The following is a 15,724-nucleotide window of genomic DNA, read 5'->3' on the forward strand; positions in this document are numbered from 1 at the left end:
AGCGGCTTACCACCCTCCTCCTACGAACCAGGGCCACAAGCAACCACCTCACAGGGTTGTGGGGAGTCTATAACACGTGAGGAGTGCCTGGCGGAAATAAATATTCAGTAGATCAATACTTTTCGTTTATGTTCTGATGCCTAACAGTTAAGGATTCAGGCCATGACTTCTTGATCAACGGCAAAGCTGACTTTACCCTACATCCGTGATTTTCAGACTTTAAGGTGCATTAGAGCTTGTTGAAACAGGTTGTTGGGCTCCACCTCCCAGAGTTTGATTCAGCAAGTCAGAGGTGGGGCCGCAGAAGCTGTATTTTGGCAAGTTTTCAGGTGATGCTGATACTGATGGTCTGGGGACCACGCCTTGAGAACCAGCCTTCTGGGGGCACCTGATGGCTCAATGGTTGAGCAGCTGCCTTTGGCTCAGGTCGTGAACCTGGGGTCCTGGGATCTAGTCCTGCACTAGGTTCCCCACAGGGAGCCTGCTTTTCCCTCTGCTGTGTCTCTGCCTCTGTGTCTCTCATGAATAAACAAATAAAATCTTTTAAAAAATAACATTTAAAAAAGCCTTCTGTGTACCCCTAGGACCTCAGGTCAGTTGGTTTCCAGAGCCCTGCACAATCTCCTGCCAGTTGTCCTTCCTACCCAGCTCATCTCCTGTCTCCCTTATAGACCTGCATGGTCTACAGCCCAGTCTCATGGAGGGACTTGAATATCCTTGATCAGGCTTGTTCTTTCTCCCCTCCAGGCTGTGTACGTGCAGTAACACCCTTTGGAACACTACTCCTTACCTTGTCTACTTGGCTGACCACTTTCCTTACCTGGAGTTTTGTCTGTAGTATACAATCGATCCCATCCCTTCCCTGAACACACTAGGCCATGACTGTTTCCCACTGAATCACAGGGTCCGTGAGGACAAGGCCTAGAGCTTTCTCCATCACTGTTGTTTCTAACTCTGTCCAACACAGCACAGAAGAGATGTTCTGTTTAAATGAACAGTTGATGGAAGTCTATGCCGGCCCACCCCATCTGGCTCCAGTCCCACAGGTCATGGAGGAGTGACTTCATCTGAGAGAAGAAACCCACCAGCTACGTACCTGAGCCCTTCTAGACTCATGAACAGAGTCAGAGAGACTTTGGTATCCTCATGGCACACACACCCCCACCTCCCCTTAGGAATTCGCTCCTATCTTGATGCAAAGGTGCACCTTGCAGCATCATTTATGCCAGCAAGATTGGCAACCACCCACATGTCCATTAGTGAGATGTTGAAATAATTTGAGATGTGTGTCCTAAAGGAGGCACTGCAGACTGAAAAAAAAGGATATGAAATCTATTTGTGAAAAAAAGAAAGAAAGAAATCTATTTGTGTGTCTCTGGAATGATCTCCTAATTATATTGGGTTGGTGATAAAAGCAAGGTGCACATGGGGCGCCTGGGTGGCTCAGTAGGTTGAGTGTCTGCCTTCAGCTTAGGTCATGATCCTGGGGTCCTGGAATTGAGCCCTGCATTGGGCTCCCTACTCTGCAGGGACCCTGTTTCTCCCTCTCCCCAACTTGTATGCTCTTTCTCCCTCTCTCTCAAATAAATACATAATTTTTTTTTTAAGATTTTATTTATTTATTCATGAAAGACACAGAGAGAGAGAGAGAGAGGCAGAGACATCGGCAGAGGGAGAAGCAGGCTCCATTCAGGAAGCCTGATGTGGGACTCGGTCCCAGGACTCCAGGATCATGCCCTGGGCCAAAGGCAGATGTTCAACTGCTGAGCCACCCAGGTGCCCCAAATGCATAAAATCTAAAAAAAAAAAAAAAAAAACAAGGTGTAGAAATGAGAATAGTACTAGAAAAAGTATATATAAGTAGTATATCTGGGGCTCAGTTAGGCATCTACCTTTGGCTCAGGATGTGGTCTTGGAGTCCTGGGATCCAGTCCCACATCAGGCTCCTTGCTCAGCAGGGAGTCTGCTTCTCCCTCTCCCTTTACCCCTCCCCCTGCTTGTGCTTTCTCTCGCTCAAATAAATAAATGAAATACTTTTTAAAAGTTGTATATCTATGTATCTGTATATATATCTTATATAATATATATCTTATATATATGTTGCATATCTATATACATATATATCCTATACAATGTTCTCCCTCTTGAGGCAGCCCGGGTAGCTCAGCGGTTTAGCGCCACCTTCAGCCCAGGGCCTGATTCTGGAGACCTGGGATGAGTCCGCGTTGGGCTCCCTGCATGGAGCCTGCTTCTCCCTCTGCCTCTGTGTGTGTGTGTGTGTGTGTGTGTATGTGTCTCATGAATAAATAAATAAAATCTTAAAAAAAAAATGTTCGCCCTCTGCTCATGCTCTGTCTCAAATAAAACCTTTTTTTAAAAAGTTGTATATCTGTGTATTATATATTTATTATATAATGTAAGATACATACACTATATATATCTCTAATGTATAATGTGCAGAAATGAGGATAACAATTAGTCAACAAGGGCAGCCCCAATGATACAGTGGTTTAGCACCGCCTGCAGCCCCGGGTGTGATCCTGGAATCCTGGGATCAAGTCCCACATCAGGCTCCCTGCATGGAGTCTGTTTCTCCCTCTGCCTGTGTCTCTGCCCCTCTCTCTCTCTGTCTCTCATGAACAAATAAAATCTTTAAAAAATAATTAGTCAACAATTTATTGAGTACCAGACACTAGTCTAAGAGGTTTACAGATATTAGTTGCTAAATTCTCTAACAAGTCCATGAGGTAGGTTCAGTTATCATCCCATTTTACAGATTAACAAACTCGGGCACAGGGAGGTAAAATCACTTGCCCAAAGCCACAGAGCTTGGGAGTGACAGCATTCAGACTTACACCCAGGGACTTTGCCTCTAGGGTCTGTGATTGTAACCACCTTCCCATACTCGATGCTACTCGAGCAGAATGAAGGAAAAATAAATGACACACATGCACAAACATACTGCTGTTATTTGCCCGGAAGCCCTGAGAAATTAGTCAACACAGCCTGAGTGTGGGAGAAAACCGGACTTTCCACCGTACACTCTTTTGTACCTTTTGAATTTTTAGCCTGCACTTTTCTCCCTCCCCCTCCCCCCCGCCCCGTGACTTGAATTAAATAGGGCCTGGTTTCTTTTTCTAGTGGAATCTGGAAGAAGCAGTGAGGAGCAGAAGCCAGATCACACAGGCGCCACCTGCAAGGTGAGAAGCGACCGTCTCCCCCAACCAGCTGTGAACGTTAGCAGCGAGGACAACCGTGAGGAACCAGGAAGGCTGGGAGGCTGATGATAGATTTCTGAGCTCCTGTGGGACAAGGGGACCAAACAAAACTTTGCTCAGATCCCAGTTCTGCACTTCCTGCGTGACCTTGGGCAAGTTATTCAACCTCTCTGGGCCTTTCCTCAACTGTAAAATGTAGAAAGTGTACCTAATAGAGTTGCTGAGGTTAAACAAATTACACACCAAGAGCCTGGAGCCGTGCCTGGCACATAGTAAATCCTTTATAAGTGTTTTCTTATAACTGTTATCGAAACAATCTTGGGTGACTTCTTAGCATGACTTTTGACAATGGTGAATTTTCTTTAAAATTCTCTCATCCCTTACCGATTCTCCCCACCCTCTCGTTTTTCCTACTCCCCTGGAACTCTTTTTCTGTCTCCTTTATAAACTCTTCTCTCTGGTATGAGGACACCAGTTGAAAGGTCACTGCCTGCAGATGGAGCCTTTATGTTAACTAGAAAAAGAAGCCCCTTTGGGTCATTTTCAGCCTTGAACTTCAGCCCCTGTGTGTTTCCACCCTGCCAGCCGGAAATCCCTTGTGTTGGTCCCGACCTGCACAATTGTACATGATGACCTTGACTGCTTCGTTGATCCATGTCTGCCCATTCTTCCACTCCTGCCTTTCTAATAGAAGTCCAGTTTTGTTCACACATTCGCCAGCCTCCAAACCAAAATCTCAGCCTCAGCTTCAGTTTCAGGTGGCAGGGGGAATCCTGAGGAATCCAAGTTAATCATGGTGGTTCCATCACTCTGGCCAATGATTGGTTCAGGATGGGCATGTGAACCAATTTTGGCCAACGAGATGGAGGAAGTCTTCAGGGAGGCTCTGGAGGAAAGGTTTCCTTGCTTCCAAAGAGACAATCTGGGAAGAGACGCCCCCTTCTTCTTGCACTAAAAATTATCATGTCTGGTTTGATGCCTGGATCTGCAGCAGTTACTTTGGGGCCATGAGGAGAGCCCATGTGGAGCCAAGCCTTCAGCTGAAGGTGGCAAAACAGTGAGATTGGGAACCCCGGGCCACAAGACCTTGCTGGAGCTGTGGGTGGTCTCATGCCCAGAGCTTTCCCCAACTCTGGGGACAGGCAATATACAATCATCTCATTGTTTCAGCCAGCACTAGTCAGGATCTTTTCCTTGCAGCCCAAATCTTACCTTAGTTTTTTTTTTTTTTTTAAATGTTTCAAGTTTTCATTTAAATTCTAGTCAGTTGACATGTAGTGTAATATTAATTTCAGGAGTAGAATTTAGTGATTCATTGCTTACACAGAAAACCCCAGGGCTCATCACAAATGTTTCCTTACTGGTATCATATATAAATACCCTAAAGCTGACTTCCCCAGGCTGGTGTTCTCCTGGTGTTCCCACCCAGGGCTGCCACACCTACCCGCGTGGCCTCCGTTCCCCACCTGTCGCCAGCCTCAACCACACCCCGACGCCGTGCCCTGAGTTTCCTGTGACCTTCTGATGCCTTCCTCTGAATGTCCCTTTAGCCCCTCACACCCACCATGTGCCAAACAAGCCTCAACATCTCCCCTCAAACCTGTTTTATTCTCTCAGGTTCCTAACTCAGGGGCAGCCAACCATCCTCGCTTTCTCTGGCCTTGTCCCTCTCAAGACTGTAAGGCCTACACAGGGCCTGTCTGCTTGGCTTCCTGAGCATGACCTCCACTGCCCCCCCTTCCCTTGGCCCCGCCCAGGCCCTCAGTTTCCTGCTCTGTGGCTGTGCCAGCACGGACCCCACTCCCCCAGCCCCCATAAACCGCACACAGCCTCAGTCTCCCCACCTGGTCTACCTCCTCACAGCAGCTCAAGCCCAAACCTAACCGCAGCCCTCTCCTGCTCAGAATCTTTCCATGGCTCTCTAGGGCCCTCAAGAAAGAGGACAAGGTCCCAAGATGGTCATTTAAGGACACTGAAGATGCAGCTATGTCCACCGCTCTGCCCCCTCCTTCCCCCCTTCACCCTGGAGGCCAGTCACCATAAATGACCTGTAAGAAGCTGACACTCGGGATCCCTGGGTGGCGCAGTGGTTTGGCGCCTGCCTTTGGCCCAGGGCACGATCCTGGAGACTCAGGATCGAATCCCACGTCGGGCTCCCTGCGTGGAGCCTGCTTCTCCCTCTGCCTGTGTCTCTGCCTCTCTCTCCCTCTCTCTGTGTGACTATCATAAATAAATAAAAATTAAAAAAAAAAAAAAAAGAAGCTGACACTCGACATGCTTTCCTACCTCCCTATGCATGCACAGTACCTTGCACAGTACCTTCTGCCTGGAGGCCTCTCATGCCCTTTTTTCCTGAATGTTATCCAGGTCCCCCTCAAATGCCCATCCCTTCTGTAACTCCCACCCGTCCTGGTAGAGGGAATGGTTTACCAGATGGCCGCATGGAAGCAAGTGCCATTACTGACAGCAGGTGGCAGCAGGTGCCACTTGGGGAGGAGGCAAATCTGGGGGCAGTGAAGAGAAAATCAGTCCTATGTAAAGAACCCAGAAGAGGACCTGGCTGAAGAAATCATCTCGGAATAACGTAGCCGGCTCTGTGGCATCATCTTTGAAGTAGCTACAGTTACTGTGGCCATTCTACAGACGAGGAAACTCAGAATCACAGAGGTGAAGTGACTGCCCGGGGTCAGAGGCAGGACACAGCCGAGCTGGGATCTGAGCCCAAGCAGGCTGGCTCCAGAGCCCAGTGTATGTTATGCAATTTGTCCTCGGCAAATGGGAACAGCTGTCACCATGGTGTCCCGGCTCAAAGCGGAGCCGTCGGTGCCATGCGGAACCAGGCAGGGTCCTGTCTCAGCTTCCTGCCTGCCAGGCTGCTGAGGAGGGCTCTGTTCTACAGGCCTACCCCAGGCTCTCCACACGGATCTTGCTCCATAAAGACACTTGAAGAAAACAAGTCAGGTCCACCTTCTTCCCCTGAGATGTTACCCTTTCTTCCAGGAAGCCCTCCCTGACCTTGCAGGCTGGATTGGGCACAGTTCTGGAGCTTCCTCCACCTTAGCCCTGACCTCTCTGCCTGCACTTTCTCTAACACGCTGCTGACCTCTCTGCCTCCTCCACTGAAGTCCCTGCCTGTCCTGGGCTGCCACTGTGGGGGGACAGGTCTGTCTTCCTCACTGGAATAGGAACCCATGAGAGCAGGGGCCAGGGCCATCTCAACCACTACTGTGTCCCTAGCACTGCCTGGCCTAGGGCCTGCGCAAAGGAGGGGGTTTGAGATAGTGAGTAGGTTCTTTCCATGTGACAGATGAGAAGACCAAAGCTCAGACAGGGGCAGCCACTTGCCCAAAGTATAGTGACCAATCAGGTGCCCGAGATGAGGTGTGAGCCCAGAACCTGCCTGAATGGGCCAGTGAAGAGTGGCTGAGTCAGAGAAGGGGGGTGGGGACAAGACAGTGGTGGTGCCCAGTGGAGTCTGGGACAGGGAAAATGAAGGACGGACGGCTGGTGGCAATGCCCCTCGAACCCCCCTGAACCCAGGCCTGCGCTCGAGGCCGGTCCAGTATAGCAGCACCAGTCACGTGGGCCCCTGAGCAGGCCGGGTCCAGCCAGCCTCGGAGTGCCTGCCCCAGCTACCTGGGGATAGAGGCGTAGTCCGGGTGGGAGTCAGCCGTGAGCTGCTGGTGCGGTTCTGGCTGGGGCCCCACAGCGTCCACCGGGTCATCCTCACCCTCTCTGGAGCCGGCGGGACATGGGCTGGGCAACAGGATGAGCTGTGTGAGGCCGTGCAGGTCACACACGCGGCGGAAAGTGTGCAGCACCAGCATCATGGCAACCAGGCCCAGGAAGAGGTAAGCTGCGGGGAGATGGGGGGGCAGGGGGGTGCTCAGAGCCACGGGGCCGGGCCAGGCCCCCCTGAGATGCCCAGGCTGTGCCCCCCTCCCTGCCCCGGGTGCCCGGCCAGCCGCCCCACTCACCTGTGACCAGCACCTTGTAAAGGGCCCGGTAGGGCTGGTTGGGGGCCTCTCCGGGCACGTAGTCGCCCAGGCCGATGGTGGACAAGGAGATGAAGCAGAAGTAGAAGGCATCCAGGAAGCTCCAGGCCTCCTCCAGGTGCGCAAAGACGGCGGCCGGCACCAGGAAGCACACGGTCAGGACGACTCCCAGCAGGGCCACCAGGTGCCAGCGGGCCGCCCGCCGGAAGTCCCAGCCCCAGCGCAGGGTGAGCCAGGACAGGGGCGCGCGGTTGAGCAGCAGCGACAGGCGCTGGGCCGAGGACGTGAGCAGCAGCATGGTGGCCGGCACGCCCAGCAGCGCGAAGGCGATGGAAAAGGCCTTGCCTGCGTCGGTCAGCGGCGTCGTGTACCCGTAGCCTGGGGGAGAAGGGGAAATCCTGTCGCCCGCCAGGCGCCTCCCAATGGGGGTCTGCGGCCACCCTAAATGACACTTAATCTCCCCCTGGAACCTGTCCCTCCCACAGTTTCTCATCCCGTGGTGGCACCTCCACCCCACCCCATCCTCAGGCCCCGAGCCTTGTCATCCTCTCCTCTCACACCCACTTTCTGTCTGCGAGTGAATCCTGCTGTCTCAAACTTCGAGTAGCTTCTAAACCCGCTCGCGTCAACCCATCCCAGCCCCAGGGCCCCACTCTGGGCCTGTCTAGCGTAGCAGCCTCCTCCCTCCCTTCTCGGCTCCAGTCTATGGCCAACCCCACCACCCCCATGGCTCGAGGGACCCTGTGAACACCTGAGCAAGGTCATGATGCTCCCCCACTTAGAGCCCCCCTGTGGCTCCATCCCATTTAAGCAAAAGGACAAAGTCTCATCATGATCTATGAGCCCCACCCCCCATCCAACCAGGGCACTCCCACCTCAGGGCCTTTGCACTGGCGGTTCCTACCCCCCTGGCCAGCTCTTCTTCCAGGGCTGGTTTCCTCCCTCCCTTCCTTCCTTGAGGTCTTTGCTCAAATGTCAGAAATGTCAGCTTTTCACTGGGGATTTCCCTCACCACCTTATTTAAATTGTTACACCCTTTTACCCAACTTTTTTTTTTTCTATTTTGGTTTGTTTTCAGAGCACGTCAATCTCCCTGCATACTATGTGGCTTACTTATTTGGTTAGTGTCCCTCTCTTCACCTAGCTGCCACTCCAGGAGGGCAGGGGCTTCTGTCTGTCTTGCTCACTGCCGTAACCCCAGTTTCTGGCACAAGGTGGGCACTTGATCAATAGTTGAAATAATCAGTGAAGGGGGCAGGCTCTAAACTTAGCTCAGAGCCTCAGTTTTCCCTTCTCTAAAATGGGTGTAACAAGCCCCACTGGGCTCCTGGGGGACTGTGGAAACACAGGAAGGTCAGTGTGGGTGTGAGCGCTGCAAACAGAGAGAGGATGAGGGGAATTCAGGTGCTGGGGACACCGACACACTTTGGCAAGGTGTAATTTAAAATCTCTCTTTTTTTTCTCACAAATAAATAAAACTCAAGGGTCAGAGATATGACTGGGGTAGTAAAGGCCCTGGTCTATGTTGACAGTAAAACATCCTGCCAAAAAGACCACGGGTTCAGCCCTGTGATCAATAAGAAAATATGGAAACACTGCACACAAGTGCGGGCATTCACCTGAGCCTGTTTTCTACACAAAGGATTCCTGGTGTTTATATGCTCAAAAGAACTGAAAGCCGGTCCTTGAAGACATGTCCATGTTCATGACAGCATTATTCACAGTGGCCAAAAGGTGGAAGCAACCCAAGTGTCCATCGACAGGTGAATGGTAACAAAATGCGGTACGAGGGCACCTGGGTGGCTCAGTGGTTGAGCGCCTACCTCCAGCTCAGGTCGGGATCCCGGGGTCCTGGGATCAAGTCCCGCATCAGGCTCCCCACAGGGAGCCTGCTTCTCCCTCTGCCTGTGCCTCTGCCTCTCTCTCTCTCTCTGCCTCTCATGAATAAATAAGTAAAATATATTTTTTCAAACGTGGTATGTACATCCAATGGAATATTATCTAGCCTTAAAAAGCAAGTTCTGACCCATGCTACAGCATGGATGAATCCTGAGGACATCATGCTAAGTGAAACAAGCCAGTCATAAAAAAAGACAAATACCGTATGATTCCAGTTATCTGAGGCACTTCAAGTAGGCAAGTACAGAGAAATAGAAAGTAGAACGGTGGTTATCAGGGGCTGGGAAGAACGGGGAATGGGGAGATACTGTTCGATGGGTATAGTTTCAGTTCTTTCTTTTTCTTTCTTTCTTTCTTTCTTCTTTCTTTCTTTCTTTCTTTCTTTCTTTCTTTCTTTCTTTCTTTCTTTCTTTCTTTCTTTCTTTTAAGATTTTATTTATTCATTCATGAGAGACACAGAGAGACAGGCAGAGACACAGGAGAAGGAGAAGCAGGCTCCCTGCAGGGACTCTGATGTGGAACTCGATCCCGGGGCCCCAGGACCACTCCCTGGGCTGAAGGCAGGTGCTAAACCTCTGAGCCACCCAGAGATCCCCTTTTTTTTTTTTTAGAGAGAGAGAGAGAGAACTCGCACACATGAGTGGGGGAGGTGGGCCCAGAGCCTGCTAGAATGGGCAAGTGAAGAGTAGCTGAGTCAGAGAAGAGGCGGCGGGGGGTGGGGGTGGACAAGGCAGTGGTGGTGCCCAGTGGAGTCTGGGACAGGGAAAATGAAGGACGGATGGCTGGGAGAGGGAGAGAGAGAGAATCCCAAGCAGACTCTGCACCCAGTGCAGGGCTCGATCTCATGACCCTGAGACCATGTCCTGAGCAGAAATCAAGAGTTGGCTGCTTAACGAACTGAGCCATCCAGGCACCCCAGTTTTGACCAATATAGGACTTGAACTCACAACCCCAAGAGAGTTGCACACTCCTCCCTCTGACCCTCCCCTCCACCCATGCTCTCTCTCTCTTAAATAAATAAAGTCTTTAAAAAGAAGAAGAAGAAGAAGAAGAAGAAGAAGAAGAAGAAGAAGAAGCAGCAGCAGCAGCAGCGGATGCCTATCCCCTTTCTTTCCTCCCTCCTCCTGCAGGCTGGAACACAGATACGAAGGCTGGAGTTGAGCAGCCATCCTGGACCATGAGATGACCTTGTGAATGGAAATTGCACAGAGGAGCACAGGGGTCTCTGACCATGCATCACCACTCTAGTCTTGGACTGACAACCTCTAATGTGAGTAAGAAATAAACTTTCAGGGCACCTAGGTGGCTCAGTGGTTGAGCATCTGCCTTTGGCTCAGGTCATAATCCCGGGGTCCTGGCATCGAGTTCTGCATCAGGCTCCCCACGGAGAGGCTGCTTCTGCCTCTGCCTCCCCCTGTGTGTCTCACAACTAAATAAATAAAATATTTTTAAAAAAGACAAATAAAACTTTCATCTATTTAAGCAACTGTTCATCTGACATTTATCACTTATGGCTCCGACCCTCATTAATTACAAGGATTTGGATGGAGAAACTCCAGCAGCCCAGCTGAAATGACAGGTTTGCAAATGACTTGAAAGCCTTGTAAACAGAAAAACTATAGAGTTCTCATAGAATGGAGGCTTGTGCCTCCACTGACTACCTCAAAGAGCCAAGTCCAAGTCAGGGCTTTGCCATGTATTCCCTGTTTGACCTTGGCCACATCCCTTCTCCTCGCTGAGCCTTAGTTTGCCCCCTGAGTACCGCAAAATGGGCTCATAACCAATCCTTTCCTCAAGTACAACTACAATCATCAATCCTCCCAGGTTGGGCCAGAGCGCAGCACCCAGCCAGGGCATGGAAAGAGTTAAGAGGACTGTGATGCTCACTTCCCCTCCCGGGTGGGCTGACTCCTCCACTTGGGCCTTAACTGCAGTACGGCTGCGCAGATCCAGTCTAGGCCCCAGGTCTTCCTCAGAAGACACGGGCCTATGACAAATCCAGGAACACCGTGGGGAAGGTCTCTGAATCACGTCTGGTCCTTCTGCTTCTCTAGATTCATTTAGGGTGCCCGGCTTCACCAACAATAATGACAACCCAGGCTCAGTAAACCTGTTATTACCAGCACTTCACACTGATGAGGACTCCCTTCTTGACCAAACGTCAGTCATCAGTCGGGTTCCTCTGCGCGCTCCTTGATCTAGGCCCAGCTTTCCCAGGGATCCTAAGCCAACTTAGTAAGAATCTCCCTCCCCTCTATGGCACCTCCTGGTCATTCTTCTATCCACTGACCTCTCACTCCACCCTCAGCTCTAAATCTCCAGCTGCCTCCCCTATTCGGAGTCCAGGTCAGTCTCTCTTCCCTCAGCAGTAACTTCCCGTTTTTGACGAGTGTCAGAATAAACTTTTCTTCCACCCGACACACACGTATCCCCCTTCATCAGCATATGTGCTGATTAAAAGCACAGAACTCTGAGGCCTCATGGCCTCAGTTCAAATCTCTACTCTACACCTCCCTAGCTGCGTGGTCTTGGGTCAAGTGTTCAACCTCTCTGGGCTTCAGTTTCTATTGCTGAAAATATAGGGCCACATGTCGTACCTACCTCACAAGGCCAGTCTCCTGACTGTTAAAGGCTGTATGTGCTGAATCTGCTACAAGTTTCACTATTACTGTGAAGGAGGGACCATTATGATCTCCATTTCAGAGCTGAGGGAGGACACCGAAGCCCAGAGGAGCAGCAGCTAAGCAGACACCCCAAACAAAGCTTTGCCTGCCTTTAGTTTGGCTTCTGCACCTGTCCTGGCTGAGACGATTTCTCAGAAGCCAGGATCTGGGAGGAGGCCGAGGGAGACGCGGATGTGACCCAGTGAGGGCCAGGAGCAGGTCGGGCAGGCCCAGCCAGCTGGGTAAAACAGAGTGGTGAGAAGCATCTGGTCCTGCTGCCTGTGGTCTTGGTTTGCTGGTCCACACAATGGGGCACCCAAAGCTAGGCCACCCACTACTTCCCACACGAGGGGGAGTTAAGAGTCTGGGCCTGTCCCCACCTCTTTCCCCACTGCAAGTCCCCCATAGAGGTGAAGGGGAAGTTTGGAAGCTAGAGAAGGGCAGCAGGAAGACCAGCGAGACCTGACAACAAAGGAATTTCCCAGGTCTGGGCACTGAAGGGGGAAGGGACTTTCAGAGTAGGGTTGTGGGGAGGAGGTCGGCTCCACTTAATGGAGGGAGGTGTTAAGGGAAGGGGATCTGGAAGGTCAATAATCTGAAATCAGAGCCCACTGTCCTGGTTTGAAATGGATCCTGGTTTGTGGCTGGGGTCCTGAGGTCCTGAGGTCCTGAGTCCCGAGGAAGCAGGAGACAGGCACCAGTGCGGGCATCTTGTGGACCACAGATGGGACTGGGAGCAGAATCCTCAGGCAAGGGGGCTTCTGAGCCCCCGGATGCTTGAGGGGACCTGATGGGGGTAGACAACGCTAAGGAGATGATGGCAGGAGGTGGGTGTCCCAGGTCTTGGCTGAGAGTGTGAAGGGTTGAATGATCATGATCATGATAATGATCATGAGTGGGTACTGGGAAGGGTTCCTGGGTGCTGAGGACCTGGTGTGTCTTTGATGGAGGAGAGAATTTTGGGTCCAAAGCCAGCTGGAGCAGTGCTGGGGTGGAGAGAAAAGTCCCACTTGTGGGTCTGGAGAAGACTGAGGGGTGTCAAGTCCCCAGGAGATTCCCATTCTTAGGAAATCCAGGGTGGGCAGGGGGGGGTCACAGGACAGGGGAGAACACAGTCCCTCAGCTGGCATGCCGTGGTGGGAGGTAAAGCGGGATTCTGCTCTCAACAACAGTGTGTGTGGAGAGCACTGGGATCTCTCCCTGATAGAAGGTTCAGGTAGCTCTGGGGCTCTAACTGAGGTAGCTTAGGCTCTGCCAGGGTCCAGAGAGTGGTGAGAGTCTCATCTGGGGGTTCTTGGGTTCAAAAAGGCCCCCTATGGAGAAGTCCCTGCTTTGGAAAGTGTTGGAAGTTTTGCTGGAGCTCTTTCTGGGGCTGGAGAGGTGGAAGCCCTGGCTCAGGGGTTTCTGGTTGGAAAGTCAGTGGTCCTTCCTGGAGGGTGCTCTAGCTCCCTCCACGATGGGTCCCTCCCACACATCCACAATTGGGAGCTGCTGACCCAGCAGCCCCGGTTCCGAGGCAGTGGGGGTGGTGCTGTTGGAAGGAAACCCCTGCCTGGAAGGCTCCCAACACAGGGGTGATGTCAACATGGAGGGGCCCTGTGTCTGCAGTCAGGGCTGGCTGCTGGGGAGTATGGGGAGTACCTGCTTCCAAATATGAGGATGAGGAGTGGTCTTCGGTCTGCAGGAGGACAGGGGCCCTTGCTGGGGAGTGGTCTAGGTCCAGGGGGCTGGATGCCACCGATCCGGGCCCCAGGTCCTTGTTGAGCGATCTGTACTGGCACTAAAATCTGTATGAAGGTGCCCTGAGAAGGTGTGGAGATTCAGGGTCCCCAGTGGGGCACCAGGGTCAGGAGGAGGCTGGGGTAGGGCTTCCCAAGGGGCATCCTCGAAGGACTTATCTGGAGACTCAGGAGACCTTGCGGGAGGGAAGGGCGGTCTGCGCCCAGAGGGAAGGGCAGAGGTCCCCGCGCGTCTGAGGTCCGGGGCCAGAGGGGGTGCGGGTCTCGGGGGGCGGCGGGGGTTCTGAGCGGAGTCCTGGGCCCAGAGGGGACTGGACGGACACGGGTCTCCGCGGGGATTCGGGTGGAGGAATGGGGTCCCCAGTGCTCCCTGGAAGCCACTCTGCGGGCAGCCGGGGCCGCCGAGGGCCGGGGGGGGGGGAGGTCCCCGCTGGCGGGAAGTGCTCGGCTGGGGGTTCCCAGAGGGGGATCGGCGGGGTGAGAGCGTGTGGCGGACGCCGGGTGCCCGGGGCGGCGGCGCTCACGTACCCACGGTGGTGACCAGCGTGCTGGCGAAGAAGAGCGCCGAGGCGAAGTCCCAGGCGGGCTCCGAGGCGTTGGCGGGCCCCGAGGCGTGGGCGAGCGCGGCGCGCCCCAGCCGCCCGGCCGCCAGCACCCGCTCCACGAAGGCGTCCAGGGCGGGGGCGGCCACGCACGGGCTGCGCCGCAGCAGCTCCTCGCGCAGCGTCTCCAGCTCGGCCCGGAGGCGGGCTTCGTGCGGCCGCTCCAGCCGCGCCACCAGCAGCGCGCCCAGCACCAGGTAGACGGCGTACGCCGCCAGGGCGCCCGCCAGGACTGCGCCCCGCCGCATGGCGCCCGCCGCCCCGCTGACGTGGCCCCCGCCTCCCGGCCGCCCGGGCCCAGCTTCAGTTCCGGCCGCGCTCGAGGCGCCGCTGCGAGCGCCCCGAAGAGGAAGAGGGAAAAGAGGAGGGCGGGAGGGGGCGGAGCGCCCCGCCTCCGGTAAACTGAGGCACGCCCCAGCGCCAGGTGTGAGCGCGGGCGGGGCGGAGCCCCGGGATCCCGGACACCAACCGGATGGAAAGGTTGGGCGGGGGGGGGGGGGGGGTTGGGGCTTCCTCGGTTCCGCCGCTTCCCTCCCTCCGTCCTCCCGACGTTAGAGAAAGTCTGAACTCTTTCCCTCTGGCGGACGGAGAAGTCCCCCCCAGCCCGCGGGGCCACCGGGCAGGGTGGCTAAGATTTCGGGGCGCGAGGCTGAGGGGACGAGGGGACGAACTGAAATCCAGTCCTTGCTCTGCCCGCGAAGTGCTGCGCGCGGGAGGGGGGCTGCGCGCACCTGGAGGGGACGCCTGTGTACGTCACACCGAGGGGGCGCCCGGGGGCTCAGGGGGCTCCGCGCGCAGGACCCTCGGTTCGCGCTCAAGTAGTGATCTCCTGGGCTGTGGGGTCGAGGCCGGGTTGGACAGCGCTCTGCCCCGGGGACTTCTTGAAGATTCTCTTCCTCTGCACACCCCTCCCCCCCACTCCGGGGGCGCTCTCTTTCTCAAATAAATAAATCTTAAAAGAATAATTCAGAGGGGCCACGCCTGGGTGGCTCAGTGGGTTGAGCGCCTGCCTTCGGCTCAGGTCATGATCCCGGGGTCCTGGGATCAAGCCCCGCACTGAGCTCCCCGCTGGATGGGCAGCCTGCTTCTTCCTCTCCAACACTTGTGCTTTCCCGCTCTCGCCTTCTCTCGCTTTCAAATAAAAAAATAAAATCTTAAAAGGAAAATAATCCAGAGGGACGCCTGGGTGGCTCAGCGGTTGAGCGTCTGCCTTTGACTCAGGGTGTGATCCTGGGGACCCGGGATCGAGTCCCATATCGGGCTCCCTGCATGGAGCCTGACTCTCCCTCTGCCTATGTCTCTGCCTCTCTCTCTGTGTCTCTCATGAGTAAATAAATAAAATCATTTAAAAAGAGAGAGAGAAAAATAATCCAGACCGTTAACTGTACAGAACAAACTGGAGGTTGCTGGAGGGGAGGTGGGTGAAGGGATGGGGTCACTGAGGAGTGGGCGTTAAGGAGGGCACTTGATGGAATGAGCACTGGGAATCACTAAATTCTACCCCGAAATGAACAATACACTATACGTTAACTAACTTAAATTTAAATTAAAAAAATGACAGAGGCGCCTGGGTGGCTCAGTGATTGAGCATCTGCCTTTGCCTCAGAT

The 15,724-nt window shown here is 53.7% G+C and overlaps 1 protein-coding gene across 3 annotated transcripts; it reads right to left on the reverse strand.

The window, feature by feature from the left end:
• Positions 1-1,636: 1,636 nt before the first annotated feature.
• KCNK6 (potassium two pore domain channel subfamily K member 6) lies at positions 1,637-14,379 on the reverse strand. Of its 3 annotated transcripts, none has more exons than XM_077853198.1 (4): positions 14,043-14,379; positions 7,196-7,591; positions 6,855-7,074; positions 1,637-1,796 (listed from the first exon to the last, which is right to left on the reverse strand). In XM_077853198.1, the coding sequence occupies exons 1-4, from the start codon at positions 14,362-14,364 to the stop codon at positions 1,757-1,759; spliced, it is 978 nt and encodes a 325-aa protein (XP_077709324.1). In that variant the 5' UTR covers positions 14,365-14,379; the 3' UTR covers positions 1,637-1,756. The 3 variants fall into 3 exon arrangements, with proteins under 3 accessions (XP_077709324.1, XP_077709314.1, XP_077709333.1); XM_077853188.1 differs by lacking the exon at positions 1,637-1,796 and adding an exon at positions 2,661-3,302; XM_077853207.1 differs by lacking the exon at positions 1,637-1,796 and having other exon boundaries at positions 3,473-7,074.
• Positions 14,380-15,724: the final 1,345 nt, after the last annotated feature.

This window comes from Canis aureus, chromosome 1, assembly GCF_053574225.1.
Source record: "Canis aureus isolate CA01 chromosome 1, VMU_Caureus_v.1.0, whole genome shotgun sequence".
Classification (NCBI taxonomy): Eukaryota; Metazoa; Chordata; class Mammalia; order Carnivora; family Canidae; genus Canis; species Canis aureus.

Coding starts and splice junctions, on each gene's coding strand:
- KCNK6 (XM_077853188.1), bottom strand. CDS start 14,364: ATGCGGCGGGGCGCAGTCCTGGCGGGCGCCCTGGCGGCGTACGCCGTC. Junction 7,075..7,195: donor TTACAAGGTGCTGGTCACAG/GTGAGTGGGGCG, acceptor ATCTCCCCGCAG/CTTACCTCTTCCTGGGCCTG. Junction 3,303..6,854: donor GACTACGCCTCTATCCCCAG/GTAGCTGGGGCA, acceptor CTTGTCCCACAG/GAGCTCAGAAATCTATCATC.